Source organism: Prenolepis imparis, unplaced genomic scaffold (assembly GCF_030444845.1).
Source record: "Prenolepis imparis isolate NDT839.2.m4 unplaced genomic scaffold, iyPreImpa1.0 SCAF_11, whole genome shotgun sequence".
Classification (NCBI taxonomy): domain Eukaryota; kingdom Metazoa; phylum Arthropoda; class Insecta; order Hymenoptera; family Formicidae; genus Prenolepis; species Prenolepis imparis.
In genome coordinates this window covers 7,366,321-7,393,017 of record NW_028141169.1, presented here as the reverse complement: position 1 = coordinate 7,393,017, position 26,697 = coordinate 7,366,321, and the positions used below count along the sequence as shown (strand labels likewise).

At 35.9% G+C, this 26,697-nt stretch overlaps 3 protein-coding genes and 1 long non-coding RNA gene across 6 annotated transcripts in view; 2 read left to right on the top strand and 2 right to left on the bottom strand.

The window, feature by feature from the left end:
• Positions 1-838, top strand: part of LOC145942585 (uncharacterized) — a 62,182-nt gene extending 61,344 nt beyond the window's left edge. Inside the window, exon 11 of the mRNA XM_083049451.1 lies at positions 263-838. Within this exon, the coding sequence (XP_082905577.1) occupies positions 263-459 (197 nt within the window). The 3' untranslated portion in view covers positions 460-838. The remainder of the gene's footprint in view (positions 1-262) is intronic.
• Positions 839-5,326: 4,488 nt separating this feature from the next.
• Positions 5,327-9,720, bottom strand: LOC145942587 (uncharacterized). Its single transcript, XR_014426384.1, has 3 exons — positions 9,645-9,720; positions 5,497-5,693; positions 5,327-5,340 (listed from the first exon to the last, which is right to left on the bottom strand). It is a non-coding gene; the product is annotated as an uncharacterized LOC145942587 (long non-coding RNA).
• Positions 9,721-13,493: 3,773 nt separating this feature from the next.
• The window catches only part of LOC145943149 (uncharacterized), a 66,879-nt gene continuing 53,675 nt past the window's right edge, over positions 13,494-26,697 (top strand). Inside the window, exons 1-3 of one of the 2 annotated variants that reach the window (XM_083050574.1) lie at positions 13,494-13,888; positions 13,965-14,302; positions 14,379-15,863. In XM_083050574.1, coding sequence (XP_082906700.1) covers positions 14,278-14,302; positions 14,379-15,863 — 1,510 coding nt within the window. In that variant the 5' untranslated portion in view covers positions 13,494-13,888; positions 13,965-14,277. Of the gene's footprint in view, positions 14,303-14,378; positions 15,864-26,697 lie in introns of both variants that reach the window. The other variant, XM_083050573.1, reaches the window with a different exon arrangement.
• The window catches only part of LOC145943153 (uncharacterized), a 231,148-nt gene continuing 221,860 nt past the window's right edge, over positions 17,410-26,697 (bottom strand). The window contains exons 12-15 of one of the 2 annotated variants that reach the window (XM_083050611.1): positions 20,279-20,504; positions 20,001-20,139; positions 18,862-18,964; positions 17,410-18,670 (exon numbers count right to left, since the gene is read on the bottom strand). The gene's annotated coding sequence lies outside the window, so the exon portion shown is untranslated. Of the gene's footprint in view, positions 18,965-20,000; positions 20,140-20,278; positions 20,505-26,697 lie in introns of both variants that reach the window. The other variant, XM_083050610.1, reaches the window with a different exon arrangement.

The following is a 26,697-nucleotide window of genomic DNA, read 5'->3' as shown; positions in this document are numbered from 1 at the left end:
AATCAAAGTTCATAAATATGAATTTTTCTAATCTCTTATATAAAATTCTATATAATGCTCTAGTAAGAAAATAGATGAAACATTAAACTTATTTTACCAATTACAATTAAAGTACAACTTCTTTCTGTCACTTTGGATAAAAATAAGATTCATGATTGTAAAATAAAAAAAATTCTATCCAATGTATTATATTTTAGTATTTTGTAAAACACATTATAATTGACAACTACATCTCTTTAAATCTGTATTTTTTTGTTTATAGGACTTAGCGAATCTACGGCTGACAGAGTGTGCCTGAGATCTTCTGTGGCCAGTACAATAGTGGGAGTCGGTTGTGGATTCATTTGTATCATGGCTGGCACGATACTCGTTATGTGCTCGCGAATGCGACGACACGCGCGAGAAAAATTATTGTCGGACAGCATAAGTTATATGACGCATAAGGGGCGAATTAATTAGAAGCAGCGCTAGCGCGCAGAGAAGCCTGTTTCTCCTCTTTTTCAAATCTTGGTCGATCGAGATATTCTCGCATTTCGATCGATCGCGATACTCTCGCTTCTCTCTCGCATCTCACGGAGTTGCCAAATGGAGAATGCTCCGTTGATAAGATAGAAACGCATTGTGCGTTGTTAAGATAGAGAATTATGGATATAAATGACTGAGCTATTGATAAGCTGACGATATTGGCCGAAATTTAATTAGCAGGCAAGACGATGATAAATTAATTTTTCTAACAAATTGAAAGAATAGCAAATTTGTAAAAATTTTAGAAGGGTTTCGTGTACTACTTTGTACACAGAGAGAATTTTTTCTTAGAATTTACCCTGAAAATCATGGTAATCGTGGGACAATATGGTATGGAAAGAATTTTATGAGAATTTCTCTGATTAATATTTATCACAATAAAAATAATATCTATTACAATAAAATATAAAATATATTTGATTAATTTTACTATGCAGTTTAGTAAAATTAATCAAACATGTTTTATATTTCATTTTGTGATAGATATTATTTTTATTGTGATAAATATTAATCAGAGAAATTCTCATAAAATTCTTTCCATACCATATTGTCCCACGATTACCATGATTTTCAGGGTAAATTTTAAGAGAAAATTCTCTCAATGTACTTATTAACTTCTTAAGGTAAGCGTGGGATTGATATAGTGTGAAGTGCCTTACATATATTAATAGTCGTTGATAATTCAGACTCCCATGGATATAATAGGTCTCATCGATTCTTCATGCGCGAATGCTTTTTATATAAATAATATTCGCTGCTATACTCTCGCTTCTTTCTTACTTATCGGAATGTTAATCGATATTCATTCAATTGATATGTTTGTATCGCGAATGAAATATTCGTAGCGAGTTATCGCTCGTCGATTAATAGAATTTAGAAACCATCGATACATTGCCACGATCTCGGTGCCGAATGTGCGATCAATGAAATACGAATTCGATTGTTCCATCATCGCACAATTATTGAATACCATAATTTAATACAGTGCACTATACATATAACGATCGATGTTTGATGTCTTTTTTTTTTATTTCTTATCTCGATCTTGCAAACGGCACATTTTGAGATCAAGACAAACGTAACATAAGTAACGACGCTTAATTGCCGTTGATAAGATTCATTAATTATATGTCTATCTATGTGGCATTAGTCACCATATTGAGGAACGTAGAAATTGATTGTATATGTCTTGCTAACAGTTCGACCATTCGATAATACGATTGAAATAATGAATGAAAGAATATTTTTTTATAATAGAACTTAGTAAAATAAATATAAATATACACGCACACAAAATATCAAATTAATATTAATCAAACATTAATAAAGCAAACATATAATGAAAGAATTATGAAAAAAATTGAAATATATTAAAAATAAAATCTATTTTATATATCAACAAAAATGTTTGTAAAGAATTGTTAATAAACATGTTAATTAACATGAGCACAATATCTGCATAAAGTGAAGAGAAATATATAATTAAGAGATAACATTGTTGAAAAGTATGACTAGTTCATGATTCTTGAAAATCAAACAATTTCATGTCATCGCCGTTAATTATTATATATTTAATCTGATACAAGCAAAAATTAAATTATCCGATCCAAATCGTATTGTTCCTGAATATTCGTGAATAATGTGCTAAGATATAATTAAATATCATTATATAACAAACGAAAAATATATCTAGGTTTATACTTTATACACACGATAACATAATATCGAAGATGCGAAGCTTCGATAAATAATACGAAGAAAAAGAAAGAATCAAGAAAATTACACGCAATCGCATATCGGGCGTACGGCCAGCGAGGATTAAATAATATTTTACGAAACTATCTCATATATACATGAGTGAGGCGAACCAAAGAGTCGTAGCTAATTCAGAGAACTCATCAGAGAATTCTCTCGTTTTAATATTTATTCAGAAATTCGCTGATCTCGCCGCGCAATCTTTTCGCTACCGTGTAAAATATTAACTTCCCCTCCTGGTTGTTCCCCTCTACACGCACGTTTGTACAATTTAATCTTAAAGCATCTTTTCATTGCTCCACATTAATCCCGATCCCTTTGTCTCTCCCTTCCGTCTTTGGAGCGTCAAGCCAAGTACATCAGGATTCAACTACTCGATTAATTATCTGTACATATAGTCTTGTATCGTGACACTCATAATATTTATGATTAAGCTCGAGTGTATCAAGGTTTCCAATAAATAATAGAAGAAGATTGTGTTCTCTCTAACAGTTCTATCTATGACATTCGTATTTTATATAAGTGTGTTATAAACAGAGCACTAAATAAATTCCACATAAACATGAGATTTTTAAAAATATTATTCACTTTTAATAATGATAATCACGATATTAGCTAATTAGTTAAAAGTGACCCTACAAACTTGCATCTTAAAGTTAATTCAAAGAATTTAATGATCTATATCTGTTTCATAATTTATACATTTTACATATTTTTTTAACTGATATATTAATTTTAAAATTTATAAATTATTTGTATTTTTAACCAATAATTTTTTTGAACCACATATTTATCATTTTATATATAATATCTTTCTTCCAAAAAGTGTTTCTTTCAATTATTATAATGTATGCGATCATTCGCGAAAAAATCTAGAAACCAGCGTGACGAAAGCAGAAATCTACCTGGCTGATCTTGAAAAATTGGAAATGTTTCGGGGCATAATGATCTCGAAACGGAACAAATCATGTTTCTCAAACAGCGCCATTCGTCTTATGAGATGGATCCGACAAAAATACCGGTCGATCGTCGCAAATGGGGGATACTCCTTGATGAAAAGTGAAAACTCTACGCAATATCTCATCCGCAAGCCGAAACGTGACCGTCATTTATCGTTTGATCCTTCGATAACGAAAGAAAAACGCGCCAATCACCGAACGACCGGTTCTCAAACTCATCCGACAAGAGAAGAACATTATAACGAAAACAGCTTCCGCTTTAATTATTTATAACAAATGATTGGCCGAGTATTAACAAGTCCCAGACACTTTTATCGTACAAAATTAAAAGCCTATAATACTGCTTAACAAGAAAGAAAGATAAGCATTGTAATATTTTTAAGACACATAATTTTGACAGAAGATTCCGCCGAAATTATACGCACTATACGCGCGTTAAAATATATAATATATAAAATAATATATTATATAAATAACATATTTTACTATTATAAAAAAAATACGTTTCTCTAGTTGAAAGCTAATATCATTATAACAAATGCACTCTTTTTCGATAAAAATATTTGATATATAAGATAAAGTATCTTTGATATACAATTTGATTTTCAATATTCAATATTATGTATATTAAATAACGATAAAAGATGATGCATTTTATTGTAATAGAATAATTTTCTATTCATTTTAAATAGATCCGATTATCTATATATATATATCAAGCAAATCTCACAGTGTCTCCTAATTTTTTCCAAAAAAGAGGCGTTCCCAAGTTTGGACCTTATTGCGTAGCAAAAGGGCAATCAGCTGCAATAACGAACTGTCTCGCCCGCCTACCATGCGGTAATTAATCAAGCCACAATAAATTAATTGCCGCTCCGGCAAGAATTAATTGCCATCCCGGCAATAATTATGGCTAACGCAGAAATAATTATCGTGCATCCCGGCAGAGCGTTGATCCTCGTTCAACGATAATCCGCTCGTAATTCGATACATACGTATATCATGATTGATCGTGAGCGCGCTTTTGTAAATCCAATTTAATTTCAATAAAATATAATCTTTTATATAAAAAATGCAAATCGAGATCTCTGAAGAGACAAATTTCGTGATAACGCCATGATACAATGAACATTATCCTATGAAGAGAAGTAAAAAGATGTCCCAGTAGATTATGTTTAAAAAACATAAAGTTAAGTTTAGTGTGAGAATAATATAATAATCCAATAATAATAAAATAGTACATTAACCTCTTTCTAAAAAAGGCATGTTAAGTCGATTCTCGCAAGTAATGTTGCCTCTCTTCTGCGATGCTGATTGGCTGTCTTGATTCGCGTTGTGCGTTATATTCATAGTATCAAGAGGCTGTCATCGCGAGGGTTAGCAGTTTGACAGTTTGTTCAAAATAAAATAAAATAAAATAATAATATGTTTTAAATAATATGTTATAATACTTTAAACCCGATTAATATTTTTGACAGTTATCAGCTGATTTCTGTCAAAAAATATTAATCAAATTTTAAGTATTATAACATATTATTTACAACTTATTACTATTTAATATTTTTAACATATTATTACTTTAAAATTTAATTAACAAATTAACGCTTTATTAATATTTTTTACAGACATCAGCTGATTAAACTGTTAATTTGCTAACTAAATTTTAAAATAATAATATGTAAAAAATATTAAAATAGTAATAATATATGTTGTAAATAATATATTATAATACCTTATCTCCGATTAATATTTTTTGACAGAAATCAGTTGATAACTATCAAAAATATTAATCGAGAGAGAGTTTAAAGTATTATAATAACATATTATTTAAAACATATTATTTTATTTTATTTTATTTTGAACAAACTGTCAAACTACTAACTTTCGCGACAGCCTCTCGATGCTACGAATATAACACACAATGCGAATCGAGACAGTCAATAAGCATCGCGGAAAAGATGTAACAATATTGCGAGAATGGACTTAACATGCATTTTTAAGAAAGGGATATTATAATATTTTCCTCGATCGCGCGAAATAAATAATTTCTCACTCACCGGTCCGTGCAATAGCAGAATTGTAGTATACAGCACACATTGATCTGAAAGCAAAAATTTCAAATTATGTATATACATGTGTGTGTGAGAAGGGTGTTTGTGTGTGTGTGTGTGTGTGTGTGTGTGTACAAGTGTTTTGAAAGTCTGGTAACGGTCGAATATTTCAATGTAGTTTAGAAAAAAATGTTTTTAGGTCTTACCTCACAGTTGCCCCGTTGTCGCCCGATGCCTCCCCGGGCCTCCTCCTCCTCTCTTAGTTCATGATAGCACTCACGGCACTCGCGAAAACACGAATAATTACGATCGCCCGATACTTTACACGGCACTCCCGACACGCGAAACTTTACACGGCACTCCCGACACGACGCGTGAATCGCACTGTGTATCGCAATGCTACCTGTAACAAATAAAATACATACATATATTAAAATAATCTTATTATTTCGCATTACAACATACACAATATAAATATGTAAGCTAGATTTAACGATAGATATATCCACGGATCGCAACACATTCGCGCACGCGAAAGATTAAGTTGGGTTATGTTGGCAAGAGATTTTGCATCGAATTTTTCGCGAAATATGCGTTTCGAACAATTACGCCTACATATTAACGTTGAAATTATGATATGCGATTGATAAATATTACAATACAAAGATTAGAAGTCGTTTCTAACAATTATGCTTACTAATTAATCATAGCGGGACGCAGCTCCAACTGCCTGATACTCGCGGTGTTTCGGTAATGGCCGAAGCTACAAACATCGGCAACTTCATTCTAATAGCGCGCGCGATACTATATATACATACATGACTTATATAATATTAATAATTAATTAAAACTCGAAGGAGATTCGTTCGAAAAGATATAACTTTAGAAAGAAAAAATATTTATCGAGAATAAGGTATTATAACTTATAACATATTATTTACAACATATTACTATTTTATAACTTTCACCATATTATTATTTTAAAATTGAATTAGCAAATTATAACATACACAATATAAATATAAATAGGTAAGCTAGAATATTTAATTAGGAAATTTTATTAATATTTATTGACAGAAATCAGCTGATTAAAGCGTTAATTTACTAATTAATTTTTAAAATAATATGTTGTAAAAATTAAAATAATATAATATGTATTAAATAATGTTATATAATACTTTAAACTCGATTAATATTTTTGAGTTATCAGCTGATTTCTGTCAAAAAATATTAATCGAAAATAAGATATTATAACATATTATTTACAACATATTATTATTTTAATTTTTTAACATATTATTATTTTAAAATTTAATTAGCAAATTAACGCTTTAATCAGTTGATTTCTGTCAAAAAATATTTTAATCGAGTTTAAACAACCAATATTATTTTTTTTTAAATATCATTCTTTTTAATATAAAATTAAAGAATGGCGCGCGCGCTTGTTTGTTCTAGTTTCAATTGTCATTTTGCGAAATTATGTTCTAGAAAAATAATTCTATAGCTATTCCCATAGCATATAAAAAGTTGATTAATATTGAGATAAATCTGAAATGCACTGTCCGTCTTATATGTATCCGAGATCAAAATTTTTCTTTTATTTTCAACCTCAATGTTCAGATTAGCATCTACTTTGATATAATACTTTAAACTTTAAACAATCAGATCATACCATATTTCGAAACTATATTTAATCTATAGTTTTACCGAAAATTCCTCTTTTAAATCTCTAAATGGGAAACTTCATTTACTGTGAGATACAAAGTAGGAACTCAATACATTTTTTTTTTATTTTAATACAATATAATTTTTATTTCGCTAATTAAGATGGTTTTTCAATTATGGCTTCCTCATAGAGGAAGTTTAACTTGCACATTGCTTTATCACAATTTAATTTCGCTCATTAAGAAAATTTTAAAATTGTGGCAATGTGCAAGTTAAGCTTTCTCTATGAGGAAGCCATAATTGAAAAACCTAATTAGCGAAATAACCTTTATTTTATATAAATAAAATCTATCAAAATCCAGAATTTGTAAACATGAAAAAATAAAGGTTGGAAATAGGAGCAAAATTTCGACTCGGATATATAAGTTGCGAAAAAATACGTGCAAACATAAATCATTTCCATCACTCACTCAAGAAAAACATGCAAAGGATGGATATCAAAATGAAATCTCACAGAATAATAAATACTCGATTATCGGGGCTACTCGAGTTATTCCGCGATACGATGCCCGAAGACTTTAGCGGGCACGAACCAGTAATACAGCCTCGATCTATTTCATTTACGGTGAGATGCACGTACAAAAGGATCCAGCATATAACGTATCCGTTTACTTAACACGCCACCGTATGCGTATCCCTTATGTGAGCTCGAAACATACGCGCTCTGCTAGGTATATATACATATATCTAATAAAGTAGAGGTGTGGAGTACCGAGATAGTGCTCGGCGGAAGTTACGTTCGGCCGCAATCGTTCTCCGGGCCACATCGTACTCAGTTTCTCGTATTATCTTGAAGCAAGGTTCAGTTAAAACACCGGTGATGTATATATGGCCGCACAGTTGTAAATTGACGCGCTTTCTCGCGAAAACAAAATGAAACATTTTCGTACAACGAAGCGGAAAATTAAATAAAATGTCAAACTTTTTCTGCTGGCGAATAATTACCTCACCTTTTAAATTACAAGCAAAAAGTATAAAAATAAATCAACTATAAGATAATAGTAATTAACTACACAGAGAGAATTTTCTCTTAGAATTTACCCTGAAAATCATGATAATCATGGGACAATATGGTATAGAAAGAATTTTATGAGAATTTCTTTGATTAATAAAAAGTAATATCTATTACAATAAAATATAAAATATGTTTGATTAATTTTACTATGCAGTTTAGTAAAATTCATCAAACATATTTTATATTTTATTTTATAATTAGATATTATTTTTATTGTGATAAATATTAATTAGAGAAATTCTCATAAAATTCTTTCCATACCATATTGTCCCACGATTACCATGATTTTCAGGGTAAATTCTAAGAGAAAATTCTCTCAATGTAGTAATCAAGATAAAAGTATATTCAAATATATTGATTTCAATGCACAAAATAAATACAGTAGTATTTTTCTAAATGTTTTTCTCTATATAATATAAATAATTTTTTTATTTATTTTGAAATTTTCCTTTTTAATATGCAGATTTTTATATCAAGATTTTAATTGTTGATTATACAGCAATATATTCTCTGAACGACTCAAAATTTGACAAAAATGTCATCGGTCGCAAGCAGAGAATATTCTATCATCTTTTAATCTAGAAAGTGCTTTATCTCACAGCTATACAATGCGATTGATTAAATGATATCGCTTCCAATATCGAATCGCTTCGTTGACCGTAGCTGTCTGTGTTTCTCGTTACAGGCCATAAATAAGATTGTCGGGCGTTCGCCAGACTACAGAGGATACCCCACCGTCAGATAAGTCTGATAGATGCACCTCGGTGATTTCCTTCGCGAATATAACTCGGACCTTCTCGCGTGATCCCACGAAATTTAGCGCCTGCGGCGCGGTACATTATTGCGATCCCGAGGCAATTTGCAACACCGGCCTTATTTAACACCGCGAATGACGAATTTGCCGGACGATTCTTCGCGAAGGAGAAGTTTCCTAATAATGAGCGACATGCGTCCAACGAATCTGATAAAGACTCCATTGTAGACTACACCTATAATTTATCTTTGCGACGCGAAGCGGGCAATAATATTCATTATTGCAATGCGGCGCAATTCTCTCTATCTGCCTTATCAAACGACGGGCAATTTGTCCATCGCGTTTCTATCTAAATGTCCAATTAATAATAATTTAATTACATTACCCTGTTCCCTCCAACTCAACTGTCAAGCGGGTCGAATTAATGATTTGTAAGATTTAATTCTCCATAATTTATGTGCGAAGGGAAGCTAATTAAGAAAGAATTCTATCTATAGATCAGAGAGCAAAGTGTTGCTTCAATTAATTGCATAAGCAGCGAACCTTTCTCATTTTTATGAATATAATCCACATATCCAGAGTCTAGAGTAACGTGTTTAAACGAAACAAAAATAATAATAATTTTTCGCTAAAATAATAGGAACGTTTTTTAACGCGCGCATCATCGTTAAAAAACTAGAAAGTTTCGTATTTTGCACAAACTATAATAAAGAGCAAAAAGAGGCTTTTAGAATAATTGATAGATAGTATTCCTTCCCTGTTTCTTATGGCAGGCCGCTTATCAGACCCAAATTGGCGCTTTCTTTGCCATGCTAATGCTGCCGGGCAGCTCGATACTCGAGAAATCAATATGTACTTACAGTTGCAGGGGCGCAGCCTCTGGTTGGAATAGCTCCGAGTATCTTTCAAGTGGAGTTCCTTTTGTTTCAAGTGAATTTCCTGTTACCTCAAGTGAATTTTCTTTGGTTTAATCTGAAAAATAAATAAAGATATCAAAATTAATATCAATGATCTTATGTTTTATGAAAATTCGTGAACAAAAATAGAATTCAACAAACTAAAAAATATTCGCTTAATGTTCTTTTGGATAAAAATGTTAATCGTTTCATTATTTTTGCCATCATTTTTGATTTGACATATTAAGATTGCTGTTTGAATAAACTAAGTGCAGATTAAACGTAAATCAAAGCGAACTAAAGATTAAGCGACATTCTATGTGACGAGTACGAATGCAATCTCTACGCAATGCAATCCTGAATGTCACGAAAGGAATTTTAATCTGCCGTATATTATACATATATGAATCGTAAATCATGTTAAGAAGAATTTCCCAGAGTTATTATGCATCACTAACTTTGCACAGTATAAATTATTATATCATTAAACATCTGCACAAACCGCAAACAACACACATTCGCTACAATTAAAATAAAATCTGAGATTAAAATAAAAATCAGCAGCGCAAAATTAATCTATTCGGGCAAGTTAAGATGTAAATTATGCAAATTGATTCAATTCTATAAAAGATATGCCCGCATATTACGCGGTGCTAGATTTCGCAAAGAAGATCGTGCTAAATCGTTGCAAAAAAAAAAAAAAAAAAAAACTATGTTTTAAATAATGAAATACAAAAAAAATCTATTTTATAATGAAAATCTATTTAATATATTCATCAATTCATTTAAGCAACTTTAACGCGATTTACCTTAAACAAGCATTCAACAACTGAACACAAAATTTCATATATTTAATTTAATATAAGTATATATAAAAGTTTGCTGTAGTGTCTGCAAAATAATTAATGCTTTCGATTTTACGATCAAAATGCGACTTTTAATATTTTAAGATTACAATATGAATTTATTATTCATATTCTTTTAATAAGAAAATTGATCGATTGTGTTATTTGCAACACGTAGAAATAACAAGATAATATATATACCAAACTTATCAAAATATTGTAAGAACATTACATGTCAGAAATGTCGACAATAGAGTAAGATAAAAATTACAAATAAGAGCAGAAATTGAGAAGCTTCTCGCGAGGATTCCGAGAATCGATTCGCCTATACACATAATAGATCCGCCCCTGGAAAGGATGCATCACCTCGTACCACGAGAACAAGCTGCATCCTCTCGACGAATGAGTAGCCGCTTACGAATTAGCGAGAGCGCAGTACAAGTCTCGGCTAACTTACAGGGTGTATCCTAAGCGAAGAGAAGGCCTTAGGGATACTAACGAGTGCACGTGGACGCTCGTTAAGGCGGGAATGTGCAGGGTACCCCGCGTTAACGAAATTTACGAAGGCGACCGACTGTAACGAGTTCGAGGCTCGAGTACATGTTGCAAGAATAACGTCGAAATTCCTTAATCTCGCGATCGCGGCTGTTATACGACGCGATTTCTTTTTTTATCATTACATGAACTATATACGCATCGACAAAACTACCATGTTCGCATTTTTGACCTTGCTTCAATATTCTTTTTCATTAATTTTATCTGAATTACGACACATTTCCTCAATCCTTCTCCAACGATGATACATTATTAAATGATCGTATGTTCCTCGAAAATTGCAATAGAGAGAATGAAATATCACTACGAAGCACGAACAAAGTAAATGCAGATACTTGAGTGTATATCGTAAGTTATCTTTAAAAATAATTCATGTCCACCTTGCGAGAAAAGTGCAATCTTATTTGCAATCTTATTAGATTATAATTTAGAATGTTTGGCGAGAAAAAGAAAACAAAACGAAGCAAGCACACGTCTTGTTTCGTGACAAGATTAGACGCGATTTCATTCTAACAAATAACGGTGTGATATACCGGGAATAAATATAATTAGATGGCAAGAATTTATAAACTTTGCAAGGGTATATATTTTACCTCTCTCACTCGCTCCTCGGCAAATGTCGGATTCGCGTTCAAGTTTATGAGGTGTTAATGTGCTGCTGACAATATGTCATTATGCTGAGCCTCCTTGATGGTCGAGTCGGTTTCGTGGTAGATTTCTATTTAAGCGTCACTCAGAAAAGCGCTCGCACACATTGATACATAAAGCCGCAAACGCAGAATCCTCAGAATCGAAATGGAAGTGAGAGAGTTCCAGAAAATGCATCTGCAAATAATAATTGGAGTTAATTGACAAAGGCAAATTCACTTGAACAGATTTTAACCTAGCATATTTCACTGCGCATATAAATATATATGTATATCTATCTTAATAAAGTATCAACTTAATATATTTTTATATATTATAAATAAATATTACTTTCAATTAGAAGCCAATTTGATTAATTATTCAAAAAGTTTATGCGCTATCATTTAAAAAACTTTTGATATATTTATATAAGAATACTGAAATTTGAGTTGTGTACGTACATAAAAATCCTGTAGAAAGTAAAGAATTCGTCCGACGTACATACACAAAATATATACGAGCTGATGACTTTTTCATTGTTCTCTGTATGAAAATCGACTTATAATTAATATAATGATCACTCCAAAATAATGTTGACGATCGCGTCCAAACTTCGCAAGTTGCTCTCCTATCGTAGTGTCTCTCTCTCTCTCTCTCTCTCTCTCTCTCTCTCTCTCTCCCTGTAATTACGAGAAAACTCAAGTTTATAATTCTGCATAATTTCTACTTTCCATATCATCGCGAGTAAAAATTCAATCAATAATAATCGTCATACACACTTTGAGAGCTTTCCAAGGACAGGGTGACACAGTATTATCGTTCTATCTTCTTTCAATACCAGCAAACAACAAAGATAGAATGATAACACTGTATCACACTGTGTCCTTGTTGGAAAGCTCCCGTTATCACGGTTTAGTAAACGTTGGGCACAAGTTAATAATCGAGAGGTAACGAAGAAGTATAAACTAATAAAGCAAATTCAACGAAATATTGATATTATGCTCACCAAAGAGAATCAATGAGAGATGATCGAGCCGTTACGACGCAGGTGACTTGAAAATATAAGGCATCGATAAATTTGCAGAATGACCAACGGCAAAACTGAAAAATTTGCAGAATGACCAATAGCAAAAAAAGAATGGATCTATAGATAGTCATAAATCATAGATGTCATGGTTAAAAATTTTGATGTTGGTCATCCTGCACGTCGATCAAGTCAAAATGTAAACGGTCAACGGTCAGTTGTTCAGTGTAACGGGCGCGAGTGAAGTGTGGTGTGCGGCTAATTGTAAGCATTAGAAACCGAAACAGACGAGAGAGACGATTCTCTCCGAAGTGGACTAAAAGAAACAACGGCGAGGATACAAAGGAGAGAAACTCGTCGACGTGACGAGCTCGGCATAGACCGCTGCTGGGATCATCTAATACATGGGTAAATACACGCAGGGCTCGCGGAAGAAGCATGCGGAATACCCTCGACGGAATAAAGTTCGAAAGAGAGGGAGAAACGGCCGGTTCTCCCTCCGATAGACTCTATATTATTCCGCGGCGGATGGGGGAGATGAAACGAGCGAGAACGACGAGAACAAGGATGAAGCGCGCCTATGGACATAGAAGGGTGACACGAGTGGAGGAAGTGGAACGCGGCGAAGCCGACCAATCGGACGAGGCCGCCGCGACGTCATCTCCCTAGAGTGAGAGGAGCGGAGGCGTTTCCAGAGCCGCTAGTTCGCGCGGCGGCCACCAGATGTCGCGGCGTCTCTCCGCCGCGCATTCCCCAGGATTACCGTCGAGAAAGGCGTACGCGTCTACGCCCAGGAACGCCCATCGCTGATTCTCCCGCCGCTTCCTCGCCGCAGACGTTCCGCGGCAACCAACTGGACAAGCAGGCCCGGTCCGGTTTCACGGCGTCGCACAACGACTCCGTCGAAACCCGCGTCTACTCCCGGCATCGCGGAGGACTCCCACGTTTTCACCGGCGCGATCTTCACTCACACGAAGAGCACCTCTGACGTTCTTCATCTTCGTCTTCGCGTCCGGTGTCTACTCTCGCTGTCGCGTCGAGGACGCTGGTGATCTTTATACACGACTTTCGAGAAACGTTCAACCGTCGATTAAGGACTCTGAAATATGTGAGAGTGCATCGTATATATTGAGATAATATAGCCGGGACTTTGAAAGGTAAGCCGCTTGGCGGGCTTACGATTCTCGATTGAAATACAGAGATATCACCTGAAGTTTGTCCGTGTTGTTACAGATGAGTATGAAATCCGGATTCCAAGTACTTCGTAGTGTGACATTGTCAGGAAGTCTACGAGGTAAGATAAACCGAGGACGAAAGCGGGATGAAGTATAGGTAACCGCTTGTAAGCAGTCCGCAAACTGTCCGTCGGAGTGAAGCAGAGTGAGGTTATGGTTTAGCCGGTGACAGAACTTCGCGAGATCGTCGGAAGTGTGATACTGTGAAAGAAAATTCGTCAAGCGGAAGATTAAGTCAGCCTAAATTGTTACGTCACGTTGTCTCCCTAATCCATCATGTACATCAAAAAGAAATCGTGAAACTCGCATCGATGCTAGACAGAATACTTCTATACGGTAAATTATTTACAATGACATTAAACATCGAAAAAGAATTACATTAACATCAGTTTAAAGAAAAACGTCTTCTTAGGAAGAAGGCGGCATCATGAAAACACGGCCGACGAAAGTTCCATTGTGATCGAATCTGGTTCTGTCATTGAGCGAGGTGTCTTCACTCAGGAAAAAATGTCGACTGCATCTCCGGCCCCACCGATAGGTCTGGACACCGGGTCGGAATCGGAGACCAGATCGAACCATCTGATCTCACGGCTGAATCAGGATCCGGAAGACGCGGAGAAACGTGATCGAGCGCGAAGAACAGAGTGCAGCAACGCGGACAGCGACTGCGAGAGCGACACGAGCGAGGTATTGAGCGTTGGCAGTGAACCGACGCCAACCAGCGTGGTCGGAGTGCGTGTATGCGGGACTATGAGGTACCACGACCAGGAATCCGCGAGTTCCGGTCGCGGCGAGTTCCGCGACGAGGAGAACACGAGAACATCGGAGACGCCGTCGCCAGCCAGCTCCACCAGCTGCAACGACCTGTATTACCAGCGCACGTCCGGTAATCACGTGTCGGCGCCGAGTCCGCCCGGCTACAGTCAACCACCGTCATCTCCTACGGCGTCTTCCGTCAGGTCCCCGGCTTCCTCCTCGGCCACCGCCTCGTCGCCAGGTCGGCCGGAGGCAATCCAAGAGGCTATCGTACCCAGGTACCAATCTGGTCATCAGCAGCATCTACTTTCCCGATACTCCTCCAGGGAATCCGAGATCTCCGATTATCCGGCGCGGGTCCAGCATGGCTTAGGTCACGAGATCGTTTATCCTACCGTGGAGAGGTTACATCGTACGCCCATAAACGTACCTCTAGTAACGAGGCTCTCGTTGTCACCGCCGTCGGCCATGACGGTAGCCGGACTCCAGGCGACGACACCTGGCGTTCTTCATCCCGCCGCCTGCAGAGACCCGCGGGAGACCGCCACGTTGATGCCGCATCACAGCCAGCATCTGCATCACCCCAACGCTCACACGCATCTGCAACAGGGCTCGCAAGTGCAGCACGTGCCGGCGAATCCGGTGCACCAGCATCGGCTCTCAGTCAGCAAGCTTCTGCAACGGGAGCCGGGAAGCCCGGCCTCGCCAACCGGCACCAGGGAGGAGAACGGACGTACCCTTCCGGCCGCGAACGGCATCGGTAACAACGGCAACCATCATCATAATAATCACAACAACAATAACAATCTGCAACATCAGGCGGGCCTAAAGTTCAGCATAGACAATATTCTGAAGGCGGACTTCGGTAGGAGAATCACGGATCCGATCTCCCTGAAGAAGTCCCGGCCTAAAAAAGTGTCCTCGAGGCCGATCGATCTGACCAAGGACTTCCTGGAGTCGTCCTCCGACACGTCCGAGAGGAGCAGCTCGGAAACGACGACGACGACGACGACCAACGCATCCCCCACCAGCGTATCGACCGGAAATTCTACGTCCAACACGACTGGAACGACCGATTCTGGGAAGATGATGTGGCCTGCGTGGGTCTATTGCACCAGATACTCGGATCGGCCTTCCTCTGGTGAGTTTATCAATATCATTTTATTTCATATTTTCGTTGTATTGAGTTGCGCAAAATCGTCTGAAGAGCGTGACAGTAATTTATTCGGCGATATGTTTTCGTTAATGAGAGTTATTTGAAAAAATAAAAATTTATCAAGATGTGCTATAACGCGATGAAATCTTGGACACGGCGTGTCACGACGATCGAGCTTCAATTTATCACAATAGAAACGATGATTCACATCGTTGTGTTGAAATAAAAGAGCTCGCATTACAATCTCATAAAAATTCCCAATGCTTTTGTATAGAGTTTCATATTAATGGAAACGAATATAACAGCAAAACTATATAATAATATGATTAATCAAGATATATATTCCTAAGACGTAAATCTCTAAATAAAATAGAATGATTATTTGCTTATACATATATATGAACATATATCTCTTAACGTGATTTTTTAAGAAAATATAATTTGATATTTGATTATATTATACGGAATACACGTGTTTGAAAGATGACGTAACAAGTTTTACGCATTCATTGTCGGAATTTAAGATTACCCAATACTCGTGGATAGAATCTCTCATTAGGAGATAGTACAATAGCTTTAAGTACATCGAATGTGTATATAAATTTCTCAGTCAGAGAAGAAATATTTAAGCATATTGAGAGAGAAAAAATGTTTCTCTTGCCATTATGCGAGAGAACATTTGTTATAAATGGTTGCAATTTACTACTGTCACACAACACGATCCGTGTATAATACGCGCTCAAATTCGCGGAATAGGTTACCACGATTTTTAAATAATAATTAATTAGCGAAACGTATGGCGCGTGCACACATACACGCGCACACATTGGTTGCAACACTTGTGTGCTTTAGTAGGCGAATGGTACAACTGTTTAAATATATATAAACATATTTGGAAGAGCTCGTGCGAAAGGAGAGAGAAAAAGAAAGAGAATAATCGCGTAATTTATAGCGAAACACAGTTTCTCAATGCTGTATATAATAAATGATTTAAGATCTTTGTTATCGGTTTTATCACATTTAATTTATATATATAAATAAATAAATATATTAATAAATTTATATAACAGAGAGAATTTTCTCTTAGAATTTAACCTGAAAATCATGGTAATCGTGGGACAATATGGTATGGAAAGAATTTTATAAGAATTTCTCTGATTAATATTTATCACAATAAAAATAATAATATCTATTACAATCAAACATGTTTTATATTTTATTGTGATAGATATTATTTTTATTGTGACAAATATTAATCAGAGAAATTCTCATAAAATTCTTTCCATACCATATTGTCCCACGATTACCATGATTTTCATGGTAAATTCTAAGAAAAAATTCTCTCAGTGTATAAATAAATATATATAAATATATATTAATAAATTAAAATATGATGAAACCGATAAGAGAGATCTTAAATCATTTATTACATATATCCACATATACATATATAATAAATAACGCGCATTTATTATCAGCAAAATATATATAACTTTACTACAGAAGTAAAAATACACACAATCATGTGACACGTGGACAATTTGGTTGCCTGTTTATGTGAAACTCATTTTGAACGAGTCACAATGCATTACAGCATCTTAGATTATTGACTGGACAGTTAATTATCATCTGCTCTTCGAAAGAAGTATGTCGGTATTATCGCCGCGTTTTTGCACCTTCGTACAAATAGATAGTCCTTTCAAGTGACACAGGAAAACGTGTAATTACTTTACTTCCCGGCCGAGTGCCGGCTTGATGAATGATAGAAAACGTTTCTTCGTGTCATTCATATCTGATATACGCTTATTGTCAGGAAACAATAGTTAAGCAGTCGGAGAAATAGCCGCTCTCTGCCTCATAAATCAAGCACGGCCATTTCTCATCTGGTATAACGCAAGTAACAATTTTCTAGGCGGATCTCCGAGACTTGTGTTATTGTGCAAAAATTCGATCGATAAATTTATATAATTGAAATTCACTTATCTCTCGTTGTGTGTTACAGTTTATGTGTTATATAGTATACATAGACTTCGCGTTATTACATTATCGTACCACACACATAGCAATTTAGATTTAAAAAAACTATATAAATCGTTGCATATTTATCTACACTATGTTAAAACGTGGTTACAATTTTGCAGTCATATTATTTATTTTTATATATCCTGTAATCAATGCGCTATACGTGATGACATCTTTTTAAGTGAAAACTGCTCTCACGTTGCATCTCTTCATCGCGCGCGAACTTGATAATCGTAATGTATCGCTATTATGTTAGATCCGTTCATTATACCAAACACCGTGACGAATAGATAAATGCTCTCGCCTTAAGAGATATTATTGGATCGCCTTTTGCTATTATGTCTTTACAACGCGTAATTCCGCGACGGGATAGATAAGAAGCACGCGGGTAGTTAAGACGACGACTATAAAATCTAATTATCGTAATTGCGCGTGTTATGCGTCTCTTTGCAGTGGGACAGGTTCATTTTGATATCACGAGTATTCTTTTCGCGCGTTCGCGTGAACATCCACTGATATAATCGCGACAATTTCTACATTTATTTACATTTGTAACATAAAAAGGAGAAAAAAAGGCAATGAACGAATCTAATCGGCGACGTATCTAATTGCTCGCCTCACACATTTTACGAGACGACTTTCGCGCTAGTAGTAATTAAAATACGATTGAAGTAAAGTTTCTTTCCCATTATTGGCTATTTTATTGAAGACTATAAATACGGTACGGTAAAGTATTTCCTCGTTACGAGCCTCGTAAACACAATGCTTTCCTGTAAAGTATGCTAATATATAAATATCGAGCAACTAAAAAATATTAGACACACATTTTAGAAGTTTTTTTTTCTCATACAATAAGAAATAAAATAAAAATGTTACATATGAGTCGAAAATTTTAGACTGTTGAAACAATTAATTATTATACATTCTAAAATTTAAATTTAATTATTACTGATTTACTTACGGTTTATACACATAAGAGATAGAAATTGTTTTTATAGATCATGGATAATTAAAGATTATTTTAATGAGATATATCACCAGCATCTAATCGTGAAGACTGCAACCTAAAAAAGAAATAAATAAAGAATACAATCAACATCGACTGTTACAATTGCGTTACCATTCTAGAGCAAAATTGTATCGCGTAATCGTAACATGGGAAAGTGTGCGACGGCGATCGATCAAGCGGCGCGTTTACGCTTATCGTCAATGCGAAAAAAGGGAACGAGGTCCGTGATAATAAAAGTCCGCGGGGAATATTGTATAGTTGAATCCATAATACATCAAACAGTCATCGCGATCTCGACCGGATACATCGAGCGCGAGCGCGAGGCGCAATAAAAGCCGGCGGTATCGCGCGCTAAAATCCATTCACGGAAAGTTATGGCTAATTAGTTCCCCTCGATCGGGATGTGCAACGCGCGTACGGGCCGATTTCCCGTTAACGAGGCTCGAATTGATGCCACATCGAGAAAGGACAGCGCGGCCGGCGCATTTATCACGAATACGCGCGGGTGAGAATTTGAAAAATCACACACGGAATGTTTTATATCGGCCGATGTGGATATATTGTCAACGTACGAGCTCATTAAACTCGCGATTGCAACGATCGTGCGATTCCACGGAATATAGGAATGCAATGACGGAATCGTAATTAACAGTCGGTGGACATCGCGATTCGATAATACATATATTTATTTCGCTGTATAATTAATTTCGCACATTTCATATTTCACTGAACTCACTTGAAAGAGTGCCGAATGTTTCGCGCCAATTGTTGTTGCGCGTCGGCTTTCGCGTTTGAAAAATAATTCTAGAAAGACAAGTGCGATTTAATTATTGTCTGTCGGCGAATAGAATTCGGCGCGGCGTTACGTAATTAAGGGGAGCGATCGAGCGATTGATTCGATAAAAAACGGCGAGCGTTACATGGACATATCGAGTCTTAACGAAATGTTCGCGGCGAAATAAAGAGGCATTAATTCGCGGATCTGGTTCCCGTAGCTTCGTTTTACCCCTCTCTCTTTTCCTCGCATGGCCGATCGATCGAATGGGACGGCTGATATATATGTACATACGTTATACAATTGGCATACGTACAGCCGGGCGTGCTTGCTCCGTATCGGACGGTCTCGCGGGATCCATCGATCTCTTGTTAGGGTTAAATCGAAGGTGTCCCTCGTTCCCCGCGGCTGAACACGATAACAAACCAGAGTCTAGAAGCTACGCGTGGATGGCCCTGGAGGCAAGTTACAAAACCTATGAATGGCTTCCGTTCGTTCCAGATATCGTAAAGTGTATTTTCAGATAGGATAACGCCGTTTTCGTTTTATATCCCTATCCGCTTGTCGCGTGCAACAAATAGCGTTGTTACCTACTTGTACGTCTTAGATCCTTAGGTAGTATCAAATCAATGTGCTCGATACGAGGACGAGTTGAAAATCTGCATATCATACAAAAAAGAGCTCGATCCATCGGTTCCAAGAAATATCGGTAAATGTATTTGTCGACATTCGTCTTGCAAAGTCAGCGGTGTTACATAGTCCATATTTACTCCAAAGTTGATAATAATAATTATTAATTATCTTCACAGCTATTGTGTACCTGAAAGTAAAAATTATTATTACTATATGATAATTTAAATCAAATGCAAACATAAAATATTTTACGTAAGAAAAGAGTTATATAAAATATGTCCACTTTTAAAAAATAAAAATAATAAAGTCATATATGATAATATATAACACGCATAAGCATTTATCAATTTACTTTTAAAATTAAAAAACAACTTTATTTCTCTCGCGGTTTAAAAATGTTTGCGCAATAAAAAAAATGTATCTTTATCACTGGGGAATAGTTGTGATGATGTCGTTATCATTATATCTACATCGAGATAATCGTCCGTCAATTTCGCGTCTGTTAATTACGTAACAATTACGGGGTAGCTTCCGTTCCATTGGACAGCAGCAATAGTGAAAAAGTTATGTCTCGAAGGCATCAAAAATGAGTCTTACGTTCATTTCATCATTCCGAATGAAATCCCGCTTAACGATCTATTAATGACTCCGGTAATTATCATTCTTGTTTGCGATATTATCTTTATCTGCGGTCCATCGCGCGGATTAAATTTTTTTTCGACCGCATAGATAAGCATAAGAAATCAGATTGTTAGCTGAAAGAAGCGGACGATAAGAAATGCGCGCGTCATCGGCGTACTTAAGAGCGTTTTTTAATATGCAATTTGCGAAAGATTCCTTGTTCAAATTTCTATTAACGTGGATATAAAATCACGAATACGTGATAGAGCGAAATAATTAAAAATAACTTAGTACACCAATTAGAGTCAAATATATGATTCAGGGTATCGTATGCAACGCAGATCAGTTTTCATAATTAGATACTTTGATAGAAAAAAGATAATCGGCGCATAACTTGCCGATAATTACCATTACATAAAGAGCATAAATTATTATCGAGCACTAGAAAAAAGTTAAAAATCGTCTCAAGAATAAGCTTCAGGTTTATCTTTACTCGAACAAATTTATCATTTTAATGTGAAAAACTTGTACCATTTAACCTAAAAGCGTCAATCAATAATTTTATTTGAAACTTGCAACTCTTTTGACATGTTTTCTTCTTAGAAATATCAGACAGCTGATATTTGCGTGTCGCTGTCTCGTTTTTTAACGTTCGCGTATTATCGGCTCACCTTGTCACCGTGGAATTAATTAATAGCCTAGTCAATATTAATCAACGATATATCGTTATGGTATGAAGAATCTTCTCGACGCTTAAATTGGTATATACATGTACCGCGATTAGCAGACCGCATTAGTAAATGACGGGGAATCCATTTGCTAGCCCCGGGAACGCCTTTCCTTGCCATTCAAATATCCACTGATTTATGGGTGTAACTTGGCACGAGACGGGCCTTTACAGGGGCTTTTCTCGCGCCGGGAAACAGCTTCCTCGCTATCCGAATCCCATCGTGTTCACTCGCTAATGGGAGATCGAGTATGATTTTTCTCCGACGCGAAATGCGTGCGAATTTAATGAGCCACAAAAAAAAAGATATATGGGAGTTGATCGTAACGAAAGGTATTTGTAATATTTGCAAAATTATTAATTCCATTAATTATAATTAATTCGATGTATTTGCTTTGATATCGAAGTTTAGCTCGTTATTAATGTAAAAATTTGCGAAATTATATATTATTATCGCAGTTGAAAGTAATTCACGGTAGCTGTATAAAGAGGCGCGCGTTATTGGTAATTTTTCATGGACGTCAAGGCATTTGATTAACCGTACTCATCGATTCTCACGGTAATAAATTAAGCAGTTAATAAGTAATTAAAAGGCGATGTTGATATGAGAATGATGAGCGTGTATGCGATATTACGCGACGCGATAACGGTACCAGAGTCAATACATTATGCGAGGTGCAGTGCCGATGAAACGAGCACGAAGAGACGCGTCGCGCTAAAGTGTCTTTAATTAGAAATTGTTTACGCCAGATGTGCAGCCTCGCGTTGCACACCGGGATAATCTCTGACGGTTAATAAACGACAGAAAGAACGTACACCGAGCTAATGAGCCTTCGGATTGACGGACAGGCGATCCATAGGTGTAATGCGAGGCACACGCGGCCGATTACGTGTTTAGAAATTGAGTTCGCTGCTAATCGGTATCTAGGGAGGCTTCAAGAATCTATCAGTGAAAGGAAATCGACCGAACGTCATATACTCTTCGCAACATCTGATTCTGATCCATGAATATTATATATATGAGATTATTAAGAATTATATATATATATATATATATATATATATATATACACAGAGAGAATTTTCTCTTAGAATTTACCCTGAAAATCATGGGACAATATGGTATGAAAAGAATTTTATCTGAGAAAGAGAGAATTTCTTTGATTAATATTTATCACAATAAAAATAATAATATCTATTACAATAAAATATAAAACATGTTTGATTAATTTTATTATGCAGTTTAGTAAAATTAATCAAACATGTTTATATTGTATCGTGATAGATATTATTATTTTTATTGTGATAAATATTAATCAGAGAAATTCTCATAAAACTCTTCCCATACCATAATATTGTCCCACGATTACCATGACTTTCAGGGTAAATTCTAAGAGAAAATTCTCTTATTGTTTGTTATATATTCTTTTAAATATTTCTTATTAAAATATTTAATTTTACAATATACTGTTGATCTAAAAAAAATTTAATTAATTTAAAAAAGTTTTTATTTTTACTTACGCATACTTCGACCCACGTGCGAAGCGGTGATTGATTTTTTTTGTCTTTTGTTTCATGTTCAAAGCATTGAACGGACAAAAATTCTAGAGCACAGTATTAATCAGCTGTTAAAACGTCCTTTATATCGTGCAAAATCATTTCACTGACAATCGAAGCGGAATTAGAGATAGATCTCTTCGTCGTTATTGAAGAACAAACGAACGATTCTTTTTCGGTCAACTTGTTGCCCTCAATGTGGTCTCGTCAATCACGATGTGTGTCGCTCGTCGTCCGCAAGATTTACACGCGTAGCAATAACACAGTGCGAGCGTAGGTGTCTCGCGGGAGGAAGCTGTTTGTCGTACGCCTTTATAAACGGAAATTATACCAGCGCCTCGTGAGCATCAATCACGAATTCTTATAACCGTTTTATACGCGTAAGGCCCCGATGCGTGACACGTGTAGTAAATTCGTGGAAGCTCTATTTGAGAATGGCTTGTTCAGAGAATCGTGTTCAATGGTCGTCGTTATTTACGATCGCGACATTAAATCGAGGCGGAATAAATCTCATCTCCGCTATATACATCGATTCCTGTTGATGATTATTATTCTGTCTCTGTTAATCAATCTGTAGAACAATAACGATTAATGCTTGTATAAAACTATAGTTTTATATTCTTCACATTGGAATTGTGATTTACTATTTCGATAATGTACGCGTTAACCACAACTCGTAAGGCGAAATTTTAGATGATGAAATAAGTCTTTGCTTTTTATTAAATTTTTTGTCGGAATCGGTGTAGAGACTTGAAGACAGTGTTTTCTTCCTTCGCGATGAACGAATGGAAGCACCGCGAAGGAAGGAAACACTGTCTTCAAGATTGGTAGATTGTACCTTCTGGAGGACATCAATCATTTCTCTGGTACAAACACATCGAAACGGTCGTGAATGCACGCTGGAATAACGGACGCGCTTTAAATGGCTGTTGTCGTCAACAACGGCAGCGTAAATTTGCTTGATACTCAATAATAGAATAGACGTGACGATAGGAGCCCGAATAAAAGTATTATTATTATTATTATTAATTCGAAGAGTTCGCTTTCTAAAGCGTTTTCAAGAGCCCGAGTCTCGATACATCTTTTATTCACGACATATATATCTAATGCTCAGGTAACCTTTTTGGTAACAGCATTGATGGTTTTCGTAGCCGTTCGAACAGACCGCGTCAATCTCCTCGGGGCGAATAATTCACGAGAGGAGAAAGTGCTTAGAGCACGAAAGTGGACCTGTCGTCGCTCCAAGACATAATGATCGCGTCTTTACTCTCCTACCTGGGCGCAGCTAATTCAGCTCGCTCAGTCACGTAAATTCCGAATATGTCACAACGACTTACATTATAATACGCTCTCTTACATCGGGCGGCAATGATTTTACACGTATCGTACATGTTCCCTCATTTGTGCTCATTGTATAAAATGAAAATTGTATTCGTTTAGTTGCGTGTACGAATTGTACGTATTAGGAGCCGCAAGAAACTTGACCAGTCTCAGTTAGTTACCGAATAAGGGCAATATTTGATACATATATTTTACACACTTAAGATCCAGTTTCCTATTTATAATAAATTATTCAATTAACGATTATATAAAATAACACTCTTCAAAAATTTCTTGACTTATTTAAATATTTTTTAATATCTTTGATAAGCAGCTTCAAATACATTGATGTGCTTAAAACTTTTAAATATCTTAATAGATTACTGTTAATAGCCAATTATTATACATTAATTATAATTGTACTTGTCATTAAACACATATTAAATATATTTATATACGAAGAGTATATTTAAATATATTTAATATGTGTTTAATGACAAGTACAATTATAATTGACATATAATATTAATTAGCTATTAACAGTAATGTATTAAGAAGTTTCAGGACATATTTATTAATAAATAGAGCACATTTTCTTGCCCCTGAAATAAGTGTCGATTCTTACGTAGCGAGTCTTAGCCGGTTTAGAACACGTCAATCACATCACGGTTCCTCGCAAAGACGCTCACGACATAGCGTACAAATGCGAGCCGGAAGTGGTCCTGTCGTCGACAACAACGACGTGATGAACGCGTCTTCGCCTCTGCCGTACATGATCGTACGCAATCGCCGGGTCCGGATTGTGTATCTCGTTGTATATGTGTTGAAAAGAGGGGACTTACACGCGTACGTGGGTGGGCCATTGCCGCCTCGTGTCACGGATTCTTCGCGCACGCGGTATTCCCGTAGGGCGCCGTAACGACACGTGGCATCGTTGAGAGATTCGGTAAATTATTAGCAAGCCAGCACACACGAGAAAAGCTATGGTTTTTCTCTCTTTCTCTCTCCCTTTCTATCTATCTTCCGCCTCGTTGCCTCTCTTGCGCACGTGACGACTGCATTAGGGAAATACGCGATTTGTTACCGCACGCGGACTGAACATTTCGAGATACAGAGACCAAGAGATCGCCATTTCCGTATACGGTATTTATTAAACGGTCGAATAACTGGATCGCGTTGGCACGCAATGTTGACACATTTGCATTATTAGAGATAACCGGATTTATTTACATTTACATCTATCTAAAATTAAAATCACCCGCAATCTGTGTAGTACACACGTAATATGATTATTCAAGAGCATGTGAAACGTGTAGATACACGATAAATTATAAGTACAAGAATTTTTTCATTGAGAACAATAACGAAACGATGTTGATTTTCATTGAGACAAACGATTCTAATTTCCTATAAAACAGCTGTTTTAAATAAAGATTAGATGATATATCGGAGATATATCAAGTTAATATAGATTCCATTACAAACTTGTCATAAATTTCTTAACGACGACTTCAAGAAGCACGAGATGATGAAAAAAAAAAGAAAACGATTAGGGGTATTCGAAACATCGTTCTCTTAATTGAAGTTATGATATGAACTGCCATTCGCTTTGGAGATATCTATATTTCGTCCATCGATAATGCGAGAAAAAAAAAGATCCATGGTAGTGGTAATGGATGACATCATTACGACGAAGGGTAGAATGGTATTTATGGAAGGTAGAGAAGGTAACCGGTCGGGCGACTTTCGTGGAAGAGACGAGAGCGAAGTCAAAAAATGCCGGATCGCGTCGCGGATCGTACGATTGGCCCGTTCATTTGCGTGCGCTACAAAGTGTTGCGTGATTCATTGTTAACGAGATTGAGGAAATTATTAGCGAAAGCAGATACATAGGATATACACAACTCGTGCTTTTTGGCGCACTTTTTCGCACGCGAGCGATGTGTAATGGGGAACATCGGAGAAAAATACGCGTTTTCGTGTAACGACAGTTTCTTCATTATCAAACGAGTGTGTAGGACACAATTGTACATTAGTACACTGTTCAATTAACCCCGAACCTTCAATTACCTGCAAACCGGCAATAAAAATTTTCTTGCCTCTCTTAATGTCTCCCGTTCGTACTATTTATCATATTATCCATGAGTGATATTTA